This window comes from Rousettus aegyptiacus, unplaced genomic scaffold, assembly GCF_014176215.1.
Source record: "Rousettus aegyptiacus isolate mRouAeg1 unplaced genomic scaffold, mRouAeg1.p scaffold_m13_p_2, whole genome shotgun sequence".
In the NCBI taxonomy this organism is placed as follows: Eukaryota; Metazoa; Chordata; class Mammalia; order Chiroptera; family Pteropodidae; genus Rousettus; species Rousettus aegyptiacus.
Genome location: NW_023416295.1, coordinates 55,067,149 through 55,080,603, shown reverse-complemented (window position 1 = coordinate 55,080,603; position 13,455 = coordinate 55,067,149). Strand labels below are relative to the sequence as shown.

The window sequence follows — 13,455 nt, the reverse complement described above, 5'->3', positions numbered from 1 at the left end:
TACTTCTGACTTATAAAATAATGGATACCCAGTTAGCTTTATGCTCTCTCACTCTCTTTTCCTGTATGATTGAGATACACTAGGTTGTGATTGTCGTGACGGCTAGTGCCTGATTTGACTGCTCCTCACTAGAAAGTCTCAATTTTGGCTTCCTCAGAGTGCTGCCTGGGATGCAGCCGGCCCTCCATCCCGAGCTCTGGGGCCCACCCAGCTTCCTTCTGGCACTGAAGGCAGCGACTGCTCTGCCACCCTTTTCAGATAAGCATGGCTTGGAAATGCTATCTTTAGACGTGATGAGTTTTTGTTTGGATAGAATTATGACTAGTATAAAGCCCACACATGCTAACAAGCCACAGAGTGCAAAATAATTATTGAAAGCAATTTGAGAGAAAAGTGGAAAATCATCTGAGGAAAAAAACAAAATTGTTCCCAAAGCTTTGGTTTAATTTTTGCTGTTAGATTGAATCTTGAGCCTTAGTTTTCTGCTGCCAGGTAACCTAAGCACTGATGACACTGTTCTTTTCTTCAGCATTTTTGAATTTTACTCTTCATTAAACATTTCTACCTGGATTCTTGACTTTTTATTCCAAGTCGTTTGCAAGAGATGCTCTATACCAAGCTGGCCTTTCAGTGGACAATCAAGGAAAGAATCACTTTTTGCTTGTATCTTGGTTTGCTTAAATAGCATTGGGATCAATGAATATTTCCTTTTTATGTCTTTTCCCGTTCATTAACATAGCTTTTTCTATAGATAAAGTAACTATATCTATTTGAACGGATGTATATACTATGCTCAGGGCCTTTATGATAAGCATATAAATTAATATGACATATGTATTATGTTTCATATATAACGATAACCCATTTCAAGGGCATGCCTCATTCTAGGTTGTAGATTTGCTCTGCTCGGATGCTTAAATGTGTAATTTCAAACCAATTTTACTATCTACTCACCTTAAATTAGTTATAATACTGCCAAATGCCAAGGGGAATAGATATAATATGTAAGTAATAAAGTACATCCGATGGATCTTAAAATTTTCCTTAAAGAACAACAGAGAAAGTATAGAGTTAAATTCTGTAATACAAAGGGGTAACATATCATTGGTACCACAGAATATAAATGGAACATAAGGTTTTGGGGAATGCTTATAAGTAGAGATACAAAAGAGCTCATGCAGTCCCCTGGCTTCTCCATTATTCCAGAGCATAGGTTAAGCATAGATATTCTGTAGGCAACATGGCAAGGTCCCAGCACAGAGGAACCTGACTTGGTCAGCAGGTTGGATGTGTAAGAGAACACTCCAAAAATGATAATGAGCCCTGACTCTACATTCTATTATATATTCTTAGGTTGGTTGAGGAAGTTCTAGAAAACACTGTTTCTTTAAGTAACAAGAAATATAGCTAGGGCTCTTCAGAGTAGGCAGCGTGCAAATTTAGGGCCATGGTCTACATACTGAGGATGCTAGGAATAGCCTTACATGCTGAGAATAATGGCATCAGCCAAAGGTCATATCTTTTTGGAAGCTGATTTAGATCAGCAAAGCTACCACAAACCTACTAAAAGAGAGAAGACAAGAAGCCTTGAAGGTCATCCCTATTCTCTTTTTATTTCTTTTATTTTTTTATTATTTAGGTGAGGCAACCCTTGGTTGATCTCACAGATTGCAAAGACCTTGTCAGTCGATAATCTCTTATTGTTATTTTTTAAAAATTGTTTACGCCTATAGCACCTGGTCTTTTTAGGTGGTCTACCATCCAAGTACTAACCAGGCCCAACCCTGCTTAGCTTCCGATGGGATTGGGCTTGTTCATGGTGGCATGGCTGTAGACCCTATTATCTCTCTTTACTTTCCCACTTGGTCAGGGAGTCACTTAGCTCTTCATCTGTATACAACTTAAAATTCCATTTCTGGAGATTGAGCCAATAACTCTAACATTTTTAAATGGCCCTAAATAGTTCTCTGAACTTGAACATTGTTAACTAAATTTTCTTTTTGGTGCATGGAAAAAAGTTGATACCATTATTGAAAACTAAGCCACAGGACATTTTAGTATAGTAGCATAAGATTATCTTCATTCCAAAAACATAGTTTTAAAATGTTATATGTGAAGAAATAAATATATGAAGCATATCCACCCTTTGGGAAGGGTGGGATATTGTCATTGTAAGAAGAAATCTGAAGCATAAAACAAAAGCCTAAGATGCATCCCTAAGTAGAAAACATATTTGCTCTGGTCTGTACAAAAGGTACTTTCTACTGTCTCTAAGTCTCTAAAGTACCAGTTCTCAAAGTATGGTTCTCAGGCCAGCGTAATCAGTGTCACATGGAAATGTATTAGAAATGTAAATTCTTGGGCTACTTCAGACCGACTGAATCAGAGACTGTGGAGGTAAGGGACAGCAATATGTATTATTAACAAGCCTTCCAGATAATTTGATATAAACTAACATTTGAGAACCAATGTTCTAAATATGTTCTTCATTCCCTTCTAATAGAGTATTCTGAGAATGTAATTTCAACTTTATAACAATGAAAATGATTACATTACCCATACTTTTATCTTTGTAAAATTTAGATTAATTTTTTAAAAATCTGCTTGGAAATTAACCACGTTTTACATTGAGTGACATGAAGGAGATTGTTGTTAGCATTTAAATTACTTTGTGATATGAGACTCTCATTAATTACTTATGTTCTTGGTAGCTGATGCTTTATTGAAAGGACCTGTGCTAGCATTAATAAATGCAAACAAAGTGGAAGGCCCTGGGGTTAATGAGATAGTGAAACATTAATCTGTGTTTCTTCTTCAATGTAAAAGGGAGCCTCATCAGTTTCACTTCATATATTTTATATTTGTCTTCACAGGAAGAACAAAGTATGCTAGCTATGGAAGATGAGGGCACAGTACAACTTCCATTGGAAGGACATTACAGGTAAGATATAAATGTAAAAACACACAATTTAAATAATGGAATGTGTTGTTATATACTCTATTTAAAATTTTTTTACTGTCCCAGTACTAAGTTCTGTCGCTTAATAGCTGTGTAACTATGGTCAAGGAGCTTAAATTGAACAGAGACAGGGAGCTGTTGCTTGAAGTGCTTTCTTCTCATATTTTATAATGGATATGAAAGCTCTCTTTCATAGCCTCTGAAAGTAGCACCTAAAGACAGGTCAAGATTCAGTTGTAGGATAAATGAGCTAGGTGTGCACTGAATTGGTCACAGGTAAATATTTGAACTCTGGAAGGTCACTCTTTAAAAAAAAGCACTTCCAAAGAGATAATCTATTTTCTAAATTGAAAGATTCAGTTGTGAGAGTCTTTTTTAGGATACATTTATGTAAGTCTCTAAAATATGCTAATTGTCTTTATGCACAAGGCATGGCAAAAGAAAACAAACTCCTATAAGTTATAATAAAAAACTTTTGAAAGCATTTGACCAAAAATTATGTATATGGTCTCAAAGGATAATTTAAGGCAATGTCAGTAAAATAGCAGAGAAAACTTTTCTCTGTGGAGGAAATTTGTCATAGTGTTAAAAGTAAATAGAGACTCTTTTGGATCAGGGTCTGTCTGTAAAATCATATTTCCTAGATCTAAAAAATATAATTATGTACCACTTAGGGTGAACATAAGCACAGAAGGTATTTTAGCTTTCCTTAAAAAAAAATATTTAAGTTTTTAAATCTGTTGATTATTTAGTTGAATCAGCATGTTCCCAAGTGCATTCTGTAGAAGACTAGTCTCATGTGGTACCCCTTTCAAAAGGATTGTGTGGTTAAATAAGTTTGGGAAATGTCACGCATTGTATTCCACTTCAGAGATTCACAAAGCGCATTATCATATTAGAGAATACAGGTAGCACTGCATTAAAAAAAAGAAAAGTTTAACTGTTTAATCCAGTCTTTTCTAAACTCTTTTGCTCACAGACTTTTTGTCACATAATTTTACAAAAAAATTTATCTTCCACATGACATTCTGTTGGAAATTATTTGACCTCATGCTATAAATCACCAAAGGCTGGATGGATTAGAGAAATTAAAGAACGCATATTCAGATTGGGCAAGTGAGGGGGCCTGCAAGGTTCCAGGTTTTGCCCCAGATTATTAGTGTTTCTCTTTATATTTGGATGGTTGTTCTCTTGTGAGCAACCACCAGTGAGGGTCAGGTGAGGTCAGTCTAGGATTTTAGTTGAACATAATTTTTTTTCACAGCAGAGTATCTTTTCTATGTGTAGTATGCAGAGTGCTGTTTTCTCATTCAAGGAAACTTGACTTGGCCTATGATTTATCTCTGCTGCTATTTGATTGTGTTTCTAGCCCTGGGAGGGTTTTGGAGCATTCTGAATGCCACCTATAATTGGTACCATTTTAAAATGTAAAAAAAAAAAGCACTCAGCATAGTGCAGGCACTGATATTTCAGGCTCCCCCAGCCATTTGGAAAGACCTCTGTTGAATATACAGGCTGCCTTAATTTATTCAACAAATATTTATTTAGTAGGTACTACGGGCCAGGCTCTGTCTAGGTCATGGGGGAACAGCAGTGAACCAATGGCCAAGAATTCCTATTCTCATCAAGCTGATATTTGAGTAGACTAATAGAGGTAGAAGGAGTCAGGAAATTAAATGAACAGGTAATATAGTATAGGATTTCAGATGTGAGAAGCACAATAAAAACAAAAAGTAAAAAAGAAGGATGAGAGTGCTACGATAGGATGGAAATAGAAATGTAGCCAGGGCCTGTCTGAGTGGGTGACATTTGAAGAAGAAAGAGTTTGGACCCTGGGAAGGCACATTACAGGTCAAGGGAAGAGCAAGCACAAGGCCTTGAGGTAGCAGTGGGCCTACAGTGTTCCAGAGCTGTCGAAGGCCATTGTGTTGTAGCTGGAGAGGGACAGCAAGGGTGTGAGAGCAGGAAGGTGAGGGTGAGGACAGAGCCTTATATTCCATCTACTTGGTTGGGAGCCACTGTAGAGTTGGAGCAAAGAGTGAAGTTATCTGCTGTGCTGCTGAGTATTAGGGAAAGAAGCTAAGCAATGAACATGCAGAACCTAATCTCCGTAATTTGAAATGAATTTAGAAAACCGCAGCCAAAATCAGTTCCTATATATTATAATCTTTTGTTTAGATTTTTATTTTTCATAGATTTTTTTAATAATTAAGGAAGCTATTTAATACTTCTTAATTTTTAATTATAAAAATACAGAGGCATGACTGTCCTATATTTAGTTTCTATCACTAGATAACTGCAGTTCCTTAGTTAATGTTTCTTATTTCATTTTGGGTAAACTCCTATCTAGAGATGATCCATCTGTGATCAATATTTCTGATGAAATGTCAAAGACTGCCTTGTGGAGGAACCTTCTGATTACTGCCGATAACTCAAAAGATAAGGAGTCAAGCTTTTCTTCTAAAAGGTTTGAATTCTAAGATACTGTGATTTATACCAACCCCCATCATTTTTATGACATGAACCTATTAGCAAAATAATGGTGTTGGTTTTCATCAGATTTAGATCTAAAATATTTTAGAAAATTCTTTTTAAAAGTAGGTAGAAATTGTAATTATTGCATTTGTTGTTATATTTTTCATCTCCTTTTCAGATTAAAACCTCACTCCACAAAATATGACAGTGGGGAAAAATGGAACTATAAATGAGCCCCAATACATGCCATTCATTTTTGGACATTCATCTTGGCCTACTCTTTTGCAGTGGGATTTTATCATTATCCTTTATCGCCCACTTTCCAGGCCCCCCATATATGTCTGATGTTTGCACTCCCCCATTGTCCTTTTTAAAACCCATATTGCAGATGAAATGGTAATTTTGTATTTAGTGTATTTTCAGTCTCCTATTCTAACCCCTTGGAAATCTTCCCTAAGCTCCTTACCCCAAAACTTTTAGCTCTAGAAAGTCCTATCCATTCTTCTCTGTATGTAATACAGATAATAATTTTAAATGCATCCTGGGGAAGAGTGAGTCCAGAATTTATAAATAAGAGTTCAAACCATTAGCCTTAGACACCAGTCTAAAAAAAATCTCTGTGTTACACTAATATCCTTTTTTATTAAAGAGTGATTGAGGGATTTGGGACAGTGTTTAATTATTAAGTTCCTTTATTTTCATGACTTTAAATTAACTTTTTCTACTTAATTTTTATATTACATTTTTGTTATAAGCTCCCCTTCCTAATCACTCTAGAAGCTGATTCCCCAAAGGTAAGACCCTCTCCCTCAAACCTATTCCTTGGTTGTATTTCCTTATGTTGTATGGTGTCTTCTAGAAACCTAGTCAGCCTCTGTCCTCTGTATGAGTTTTGGGGAGGCAAAAGGCAGGGAGAGTCATGGGCTTAGAGCCAAGATCAGATGGCATGTTTACGATGTTCCTATGACTACTCAGCTCCTTAAGAGCGTTTGAGGCTTGAGTAAACCTTTTCCCCGCATAACTTAAACAAATGCATCACATATAAATCAACAAATCTCATGGAACTGTATTTAGCAATGACATCGAATTTCTATATTGGAAAAAGAAAATACATTCCTCGAACTAAGAGATTACAAAACTGGGAGCTTCCGTTTATGCACCACTGTGCTTTCAAACCTGCAAACTTCATCTGGCTTCGCGAGAAATATTTATAAACTTGGGCTAGAAAAAGAGGCTACATTAGACTTAGAGACTACCTCTTATTGCTGGTTTTTGTCACCCCAAAATGGCATGCTGCTTTAGTGTCATATCTGTCGCCTACAGCATATACAAGACAAACAGTGGATGTGCAGAGTTCATCCCAGAAAGCTGGGGATCAGTCACCTCTCTCTCCCTCTGCCCTCTCCTCATTTTCTCTCCCTCCTCCTTCCCCTCCCTGACTCCAACACTTCCTCCAAAGGAAGTTAATGTAAGTTACTTAATAGGCTCTCTCAAAGACTTGGTTGATGCTTTTTTGTCTTTTAACAGGATTTTAAAATCATGCATTTCTTTGCTTGGCTCAAGCAGAAAGTCATTTTTTTTTTTTTATTATTCCAAAACATGCTTTATCTTCCTTTCCTAAAGATCTTTGCTATAGTCTTATAGAGTCATCCTCACAGTAATTCAATTTTGCTAGAAATTTTGGAAGAAAATCAATTATGAGAACAGTTTCTCAAACCAATGAAAATATGTGTTTGTGGACCCTTTCACATTAAAATTATGGTATTTCTTTGATTTTTTAAAAAAATGTGAACTCCAGGTTTATGGGCTCAAAATGAAATGCCAACAATGGGAATATGTAGAGAAACTGAAACGAAGTTATAGATGGCTTTTCTTCCTGCGCTACATGGCTCTGCAATGCAAACTTTTTCTCTGCTTTTCTTTGGTTCAAGCAAAAGTTTTTATGTCATTATATTTTAGGTTCTCCTTAAAGTAAACAGTAAAGTCAAGTGATGCTTTTCACCAGAAAAACCTAGTTGTTTTACAAATGTGTATTTAGATTATTTTGGACAGTAGATTAGTGAACAATGTAATGTGCTTTAAGCAGGTCTAATTTTCAATAGACCATCCTTTATATTTTGATATAACCACTTATTTTTAATTCTTTGAATGTATGTTCCCACTAACATGAGATTCAAACTATTGTGGGATAAAAGTTTACCCAGCTTTTTTTTTTTTTTTTTTTACTTTTAGGTTGATAAAATCTGTAGCTTTCCATGTGAAAAAATACCTCTTGGTTAGTAGTTAGTGTCTTTGTCTTCATAACAGTGGAAACTGGCACAAAGAGTGTGGCTTCCCAAAGCTCAAAAAACCATCAATACTAATAATAGCAACGTCCTCCCAAACCCACTGCTTTCTCTTGGTATCTGTTGAAGGCAGTGAAGTTTGATGACCAGGAACTGTAAAATGCTGTGCCTGCTAGAATATCCATTGGCAAAAAATCCCTAAAGACTAGGTCTGTATCTCTTGAGCTGTCTTCTATGCAGTCTTCGATACCACCCCCATCACTAGTTTTCCATCCTATCCCTTGCTATAGGCCCTACATGCCAATCAGAGAAGCCTAGATACCTTTTCTTAGTGGACTTCAGAATAGCAGTTATATTTTACCCATTATTTCACTTACTTTTTGTTGTCAAAAATATTTTGTCCAGTTTAACTGAAAGAAGAGAGTAAGAGCTAATTGCAAATTCTACCATGTCTGTGGGTTGTCTAATTTGATTCTAGTTCAACAGCGCTATGCATCCATGTGACAGCTCCTCTGTAGCTTATTGGATGGATTGGTGGAAATACGTCTTGTTAAAAACCACTGCATCAGAATAGATGAGCAGCTGCTTTGTTTTATAAAACTGACACCCCAAATCAGCATTTCTTGGGAGGTTATCTGACAGACAACACTAGGAAACACTGTTTTTGCCCTAGTGGCAGAGACTTGGCTCTGGGACAACCCTTCCAGTTCCTCTCTGTCTTCTCCACTCCCACCGCCTTCTTCTCTCTGGATTATCTTTCATGCTCTGATTTCCGAGGCCCTCTCATGACTTTGCTTGGTGAATATTGTTCATTACAACTATTTTAGGGTCATAGAAAAATAAGTTTCAAGACTGATTAGCAGCATGGAGGTAGTGGGTCAGGTTTGCTGTCTCTTGAAATATCACTTCTTTGTAACTCCTCAAGGGCAGGGACGCTGTCTCATTCATCTTTAATCCCTTGGCCTTTGTAGGGAACTATATAACATAGTATATATATATTACATTAGGCATGTAATATATGCCGTATGTGTGGTATATAATAGATATGCAATATACATTTATTATAATAGTACATGATAGATATGATATATGTTTAGTACTTTTATGTAGTATGTTTATTTCAAGGAAAGTTTAGAATTAATTAATCATGAGAAAAATCATGGTAACAAGGAATAGAGTAATAGCCATAAGGTAAGATAACTCAAGTTGATATTATTTTTCATAAACGTTTTAAGCTGGTTATAAAATTTTTCTTTATAGTGAGCTGAAATCTAATTTAATACCAAAATCACTAGTTTTAAAGAGAAAAATAAAATGACCCAATCATAATCAATTGTTGCTTTGTACCCAAACAAGTGTGACCAAGGGAGGACATCAGGAAGAAGCACATCTGTGACTCAAGTTGACATTCTGAATCTCTTTTTTACTGCTTGGTGACTAATAGCACATGGGGAATTTGATAATTTGCCATAAGGTTATGGAGCAGAGCACTGCACACATAAAAGTTGTGCATGTGTAGAGACCAGTCTGTTTCTGTCCTTGCAGTCTCCTACAGATAGGATCTGCTATTCTTTGGAAAGATAAGAAGAGTTCACTGGATCTGGGAATACCAGTCTCAGAATCCTGGCGTTTAAGCTACAAGAGGACTTGGCCATCTAGTTCAAACTAGTTTATAGATAAAGAAACAAAGTTCCAGAGAGGTTAAATAACTAGCCCAAGGTCATATAGCTCATTCTTAGCTTCCGGGAACTGAATGTAATCGTCAAGCTCCAAGCCCAGGTCTTCCTCCACTGACCCGTGCTGCCCTTTTTCATTGGCTTTGTTTGGCAGAAGAGACTGGAAGCCAGGTAGAGCCCAAGGAAAAGTTAATTTGGAAAGTAGGGTAGCAGACACTTGTCATATGAAAGGAACTTAAAGTAGAAGAAAGTGAGTCATGCAGATAGAGGAGTTAAAAATACAGAGTTAAGGCTCTCAACACATCATGTGCACACTGTCATCTCTTCTCATGGAAAGAGAAAAGAAAAGGGAAAAAAAGTTGCTTTGCTTTGACCTGTAAGTAGTGTGCGCTGAGAAGTGTGGCAGGCACAAACCTGGGTGCCACAGACACTCTCTCACACCCGCTCTCCGCGCTGGCAGCATGCCACCGATGGCAGAAGCTCCAGCACGTCTTACCTGATGGTGCCGGGTGGTGGTGACAACTGAGAAGGGCTGTTTCTAGCTTGCACTGGAGAAAAAACAATTTAAAAAACACACTCTTAGAATGTGTCTAAGTTATTGACCATTATGAAAGCTGCACAGGAGGCCCCATAGAAAAAAAGGGTTTTAACTGTCACTTGATTGCTTGGAAGAGAGTTTTAAAACCAAGGATTTCCCCACCACCATTTCAGACATTTGTATGAAGGGCCAAAGTTAATAGTGAAAATATGTGTATTCTTCCAGCTCAGGGCCTCAGAGGCCGGCCAGCTGTGGGTTCCCCTTTCTGTCAGCAGCAGCAAGGGACACAGACAGGCCTCAAACATGAGGGGCTCTGTCCTGTGCTGGAACTACTGGGGAGTGAGCAGTTCTGTCCTGGAAGCACATACTCCTGGTGTGAGCTTCATGCATGTGAGCACATTCTTTGAATTTTCCATGACAAATGTCAACGTGAAAGTAGGAAAAGCGTACATCAGAAAAATATTGAAGAAAAAAAAAATTGGGAGGGTTGCATTACCAGCTTGCCCATTGATAAAGTTAAAAATTAAAGAACAAATAAAATAAAAGCCATTTAGGAATGAGTTTATTCTGGAAGGAGTGAGGGGAAACAGTGTTCCTCTGATGGACAGGATGAGGGTGTGTCTGTGTAGAGATGGTGCAGAGTGACTACCTCCTCCAGGCCAGTAGAGATGTGTCTGCCCTACACTCCATGGCACAGTTATCATCAATGATCAGGGTTCAGTCCCTGCACAAAGGATGGGCTACTTGCAGCAGAGCCCAGAAATATACCTACTGCAACATCTCGTTTGTGTCATTTACAGTGTCAGTGCTATCTTAAGATGCGGCATGACTGACATTTTCAATAATCATCAGTGATTCATTTGTCCAAATGAGGACCATGATGTTAATGTTGCATGCTTTTGAAACTGTCTTAAAAATGTCTAGTTTTTGGTTGTTAGTTTCCATTTTTTGAATTTCTCCCTTCCCACAGTTCTTAGTTTCTGTCTCACTGGGTACAGAGGATTTTAATTGTTGCTATCTATCTATGTTTCACAGCATGAAAGAGCAATGCCTAGGGGCCCTTGTGGTGCTTTGGGGTTGATGGGTTTTGTGTCTCAGCAAGCAGATCTCACAGTAGCCATGCTGGATTGCAGTAATAAATTTCTCCTTTTTTTCCTCCCCTCTGTAGCACTGAAAGCCGAAAAGAGAAGAAAGCTGACTCAGGGAAAGGTGTTGACAGGGAGACTTGTCTATGAGTTGATCTTCAATTTATTTTTTACAAATATATGAGAAGAGTGCCACAATTATTAATAAAACTGCTTTGATCATGTATTATAAATTCTGTCTGTCATCCCAAATCCACCTTCATACTGTAAGTAGTGCAATACTGTTTCATTTCTGTGTTTAAACTACTGAGCAGTGAGATACCCTTGTGAGTGTATACAATAGCTAATGCAAGAACCTCTGTGTTCCTTGCTGTATGTTAGGTATTTGTAAGCACTGGATTCTCATTGTCAGTTTTATGAGAGCAATAGCTTTCTTAAAGAGAAAAGTCCTATCTACCTAGTTTGTATTTTCCTACTGTAGTGACCTGAAGATACTTGGTAATTTCATTGAGAAGAGTTTTGAAAGGTAATCTTACTTCTTAATTTTTATAGCTTAGCATTAGTGGCTTATTTCAAAAGACCCAAATCAAAAGGTTAGTTGGGAAGCATTTTTTTAATAATTGTATTTATGCAGTTCCTTGATTTAATATGATACATTTAATACTTAAGAATTTATATGTAACTGAAACCTAAAGTAATTCAAAAAATATATATAGAAACCTGCTCACAACTTGTTTAAAAGAATCAGACACTAATGCAGAGTCAAGTAGTATTTGCTTAAAATTTAAGTTGTGATTACATGATCAAATACTAGGCTTGTACGAAGTGCTTTAGAAAAACTTTGTAAGTTTTGTGAGATTAAAAAACAACAACAACAACCTTTTATCAGAAATATGCTGTTAAATTTCTTTCCCACTGACAACGTTTTCCAAATAAACTATTATATATGTACTCATGGAATACCACATGGTGAGTCATTGTACATTAAATTCTATTTCTGTACAGTTATTCTGCTGCTAAACGTCATGTGCTGCTTAATGCTGCTTCTGATGTTAGACTGACAGGTCTCCAATTGTAATTTTTCCTGCAAAGCTCTTTTCCACTTTTTAATTAAATGCATGTTGTAGAAAAATATTTTAAATGAAAATTTCAGATTCTGTTCGAGAAGCTTCTGTAGATATTTTAGTTCATATGAAATAATCCATCTTTACTAAGCTTATACAAGAGGAAGAAAAGTTAAAAATTTTTGAGCATTACTATAAATACAGTATTTCTTTTTATTTTAGATGAATGTGAAGTTAATAAAGACTAAATCTCATAGTGCTCTTATTTCCTAAGAATGAGCAGTGATCATCAACCTTATAATACTCAATGTCCAGTTTTATAATAATTCAGAGCCCTGCTGCTTTTCCAAACTATTAATTACATATTCTGTGTAAAGGGTATATGAAAAGTGAAAACAAAATCCTCCTGTGATTAAGCTTATGAGGGAAATAAAATAACAACAAAGCCTTTGTCAGGTTCAACATTTTGATACCTTCTGAAAAATTTCCCTCACAATCTTTTAAGGAGCCATTTCTTTTATGGAATATAAGCCTAAAAAATACAAGAAGAATATGCAGTTAATAAAGTCTGTGTTTATAAAAGCTAAGGAAAAAATACCGAAACTTTCCATTCCAAATGTGTTGCCTTTGTTTATTTTATAATACAGATGCTATATTGTAAACATTCCCATTGTTTTGTGACTTAGACTAGGTGTACATGCCAGTCAGTCCTCCTAGTGTTTTAATATATTAATAATGGTTCTGTTAAAAATGATCAGTTGAATTAAAATCTTCACATGATGACCTATTTGAATAAGCAATTATATCCAATGAAATTCTGTATTTCTGAGTATTTTTATAGTCACTTTGTTCATGTGTGAATTTTACTGATATCCCTATGTTAATTCTAATATTTTGAAATCATATAAAATATAAGAAAAATGTAGTGTTGTATATTTCCTCCTAATTTCATATTCCTGGTCAAAATTAGTGAATAGCTTGAATGTAATTTATTGCAAAGTTTAAGTAATGTGTAAATGTGACTAGGATATTGTGTTTTTCACAACTAAGAAATGTTATGTGGAAATAAATATTTATCCTAAATAATTTCCTTGCACATTTTAAATTGTGATGCAAGTGTCTTATTTTTTCCCCCTTACTGTTAATTAGTAAATCAATGTGGAACATTTTGATTGTTTGAACCTAATATTTAAATTTAGACACCCCTGATGTAAAGAAAACTTGGTGATGTAGATATTTCAAGAGTACTGATACAATTTGAACTTTTGGACAGAATATTTTGAGAGCTGTATTAGAATGTATCTCTTCATTTTCCCAAAGAACAGTGATGTGGGTGCAAATAACATTGCTCTCATTACCAGTAAAATCTTCCA

General features: G+C 36.1%; 1 protein-coding gene across 8 annotated transcripts in view; it reads left to right on the top strand.

The window, feature by feature from the left end:
* SLC4A10 (solute carrier family 4 member 10) overlaps positions 1-13,193 on the top strand; it is a 235,689-nt gene extending 222,496 nt beyond the window's left edge. For 7 of the 8 annotated variants that reach the window (XM_036236080.1, XM_036236085.1, XM_036236082.1 and 4 more), the window contains 4 exons: positions 2,874-2,941; positions 5,310-5,426; positions 6,190-6,228; positions 11,102-13,165. In XM_036236080.1, coding sequence (XP_036091973.1) covers positions 2,874-2,941; positions 5,310-5,426; positions 6,190-6,202 — 198 coding nt within the window. In that variant the 3' untranslated portion in view covers positions 6,203-6,228; positions 11,102-13,165. Of the gene's footprint in view, positions 1-2,873; positions 2,942-5,309; positions 5,427-6,189; positions 6,229-11,101 lie in introns of all 8 variants that reach the window. The other variant, XM_036236083.1, reaches the window with a different exon arrangement.
* Positions 13,194-13,455: the final 262 nt, after the last annotated feature.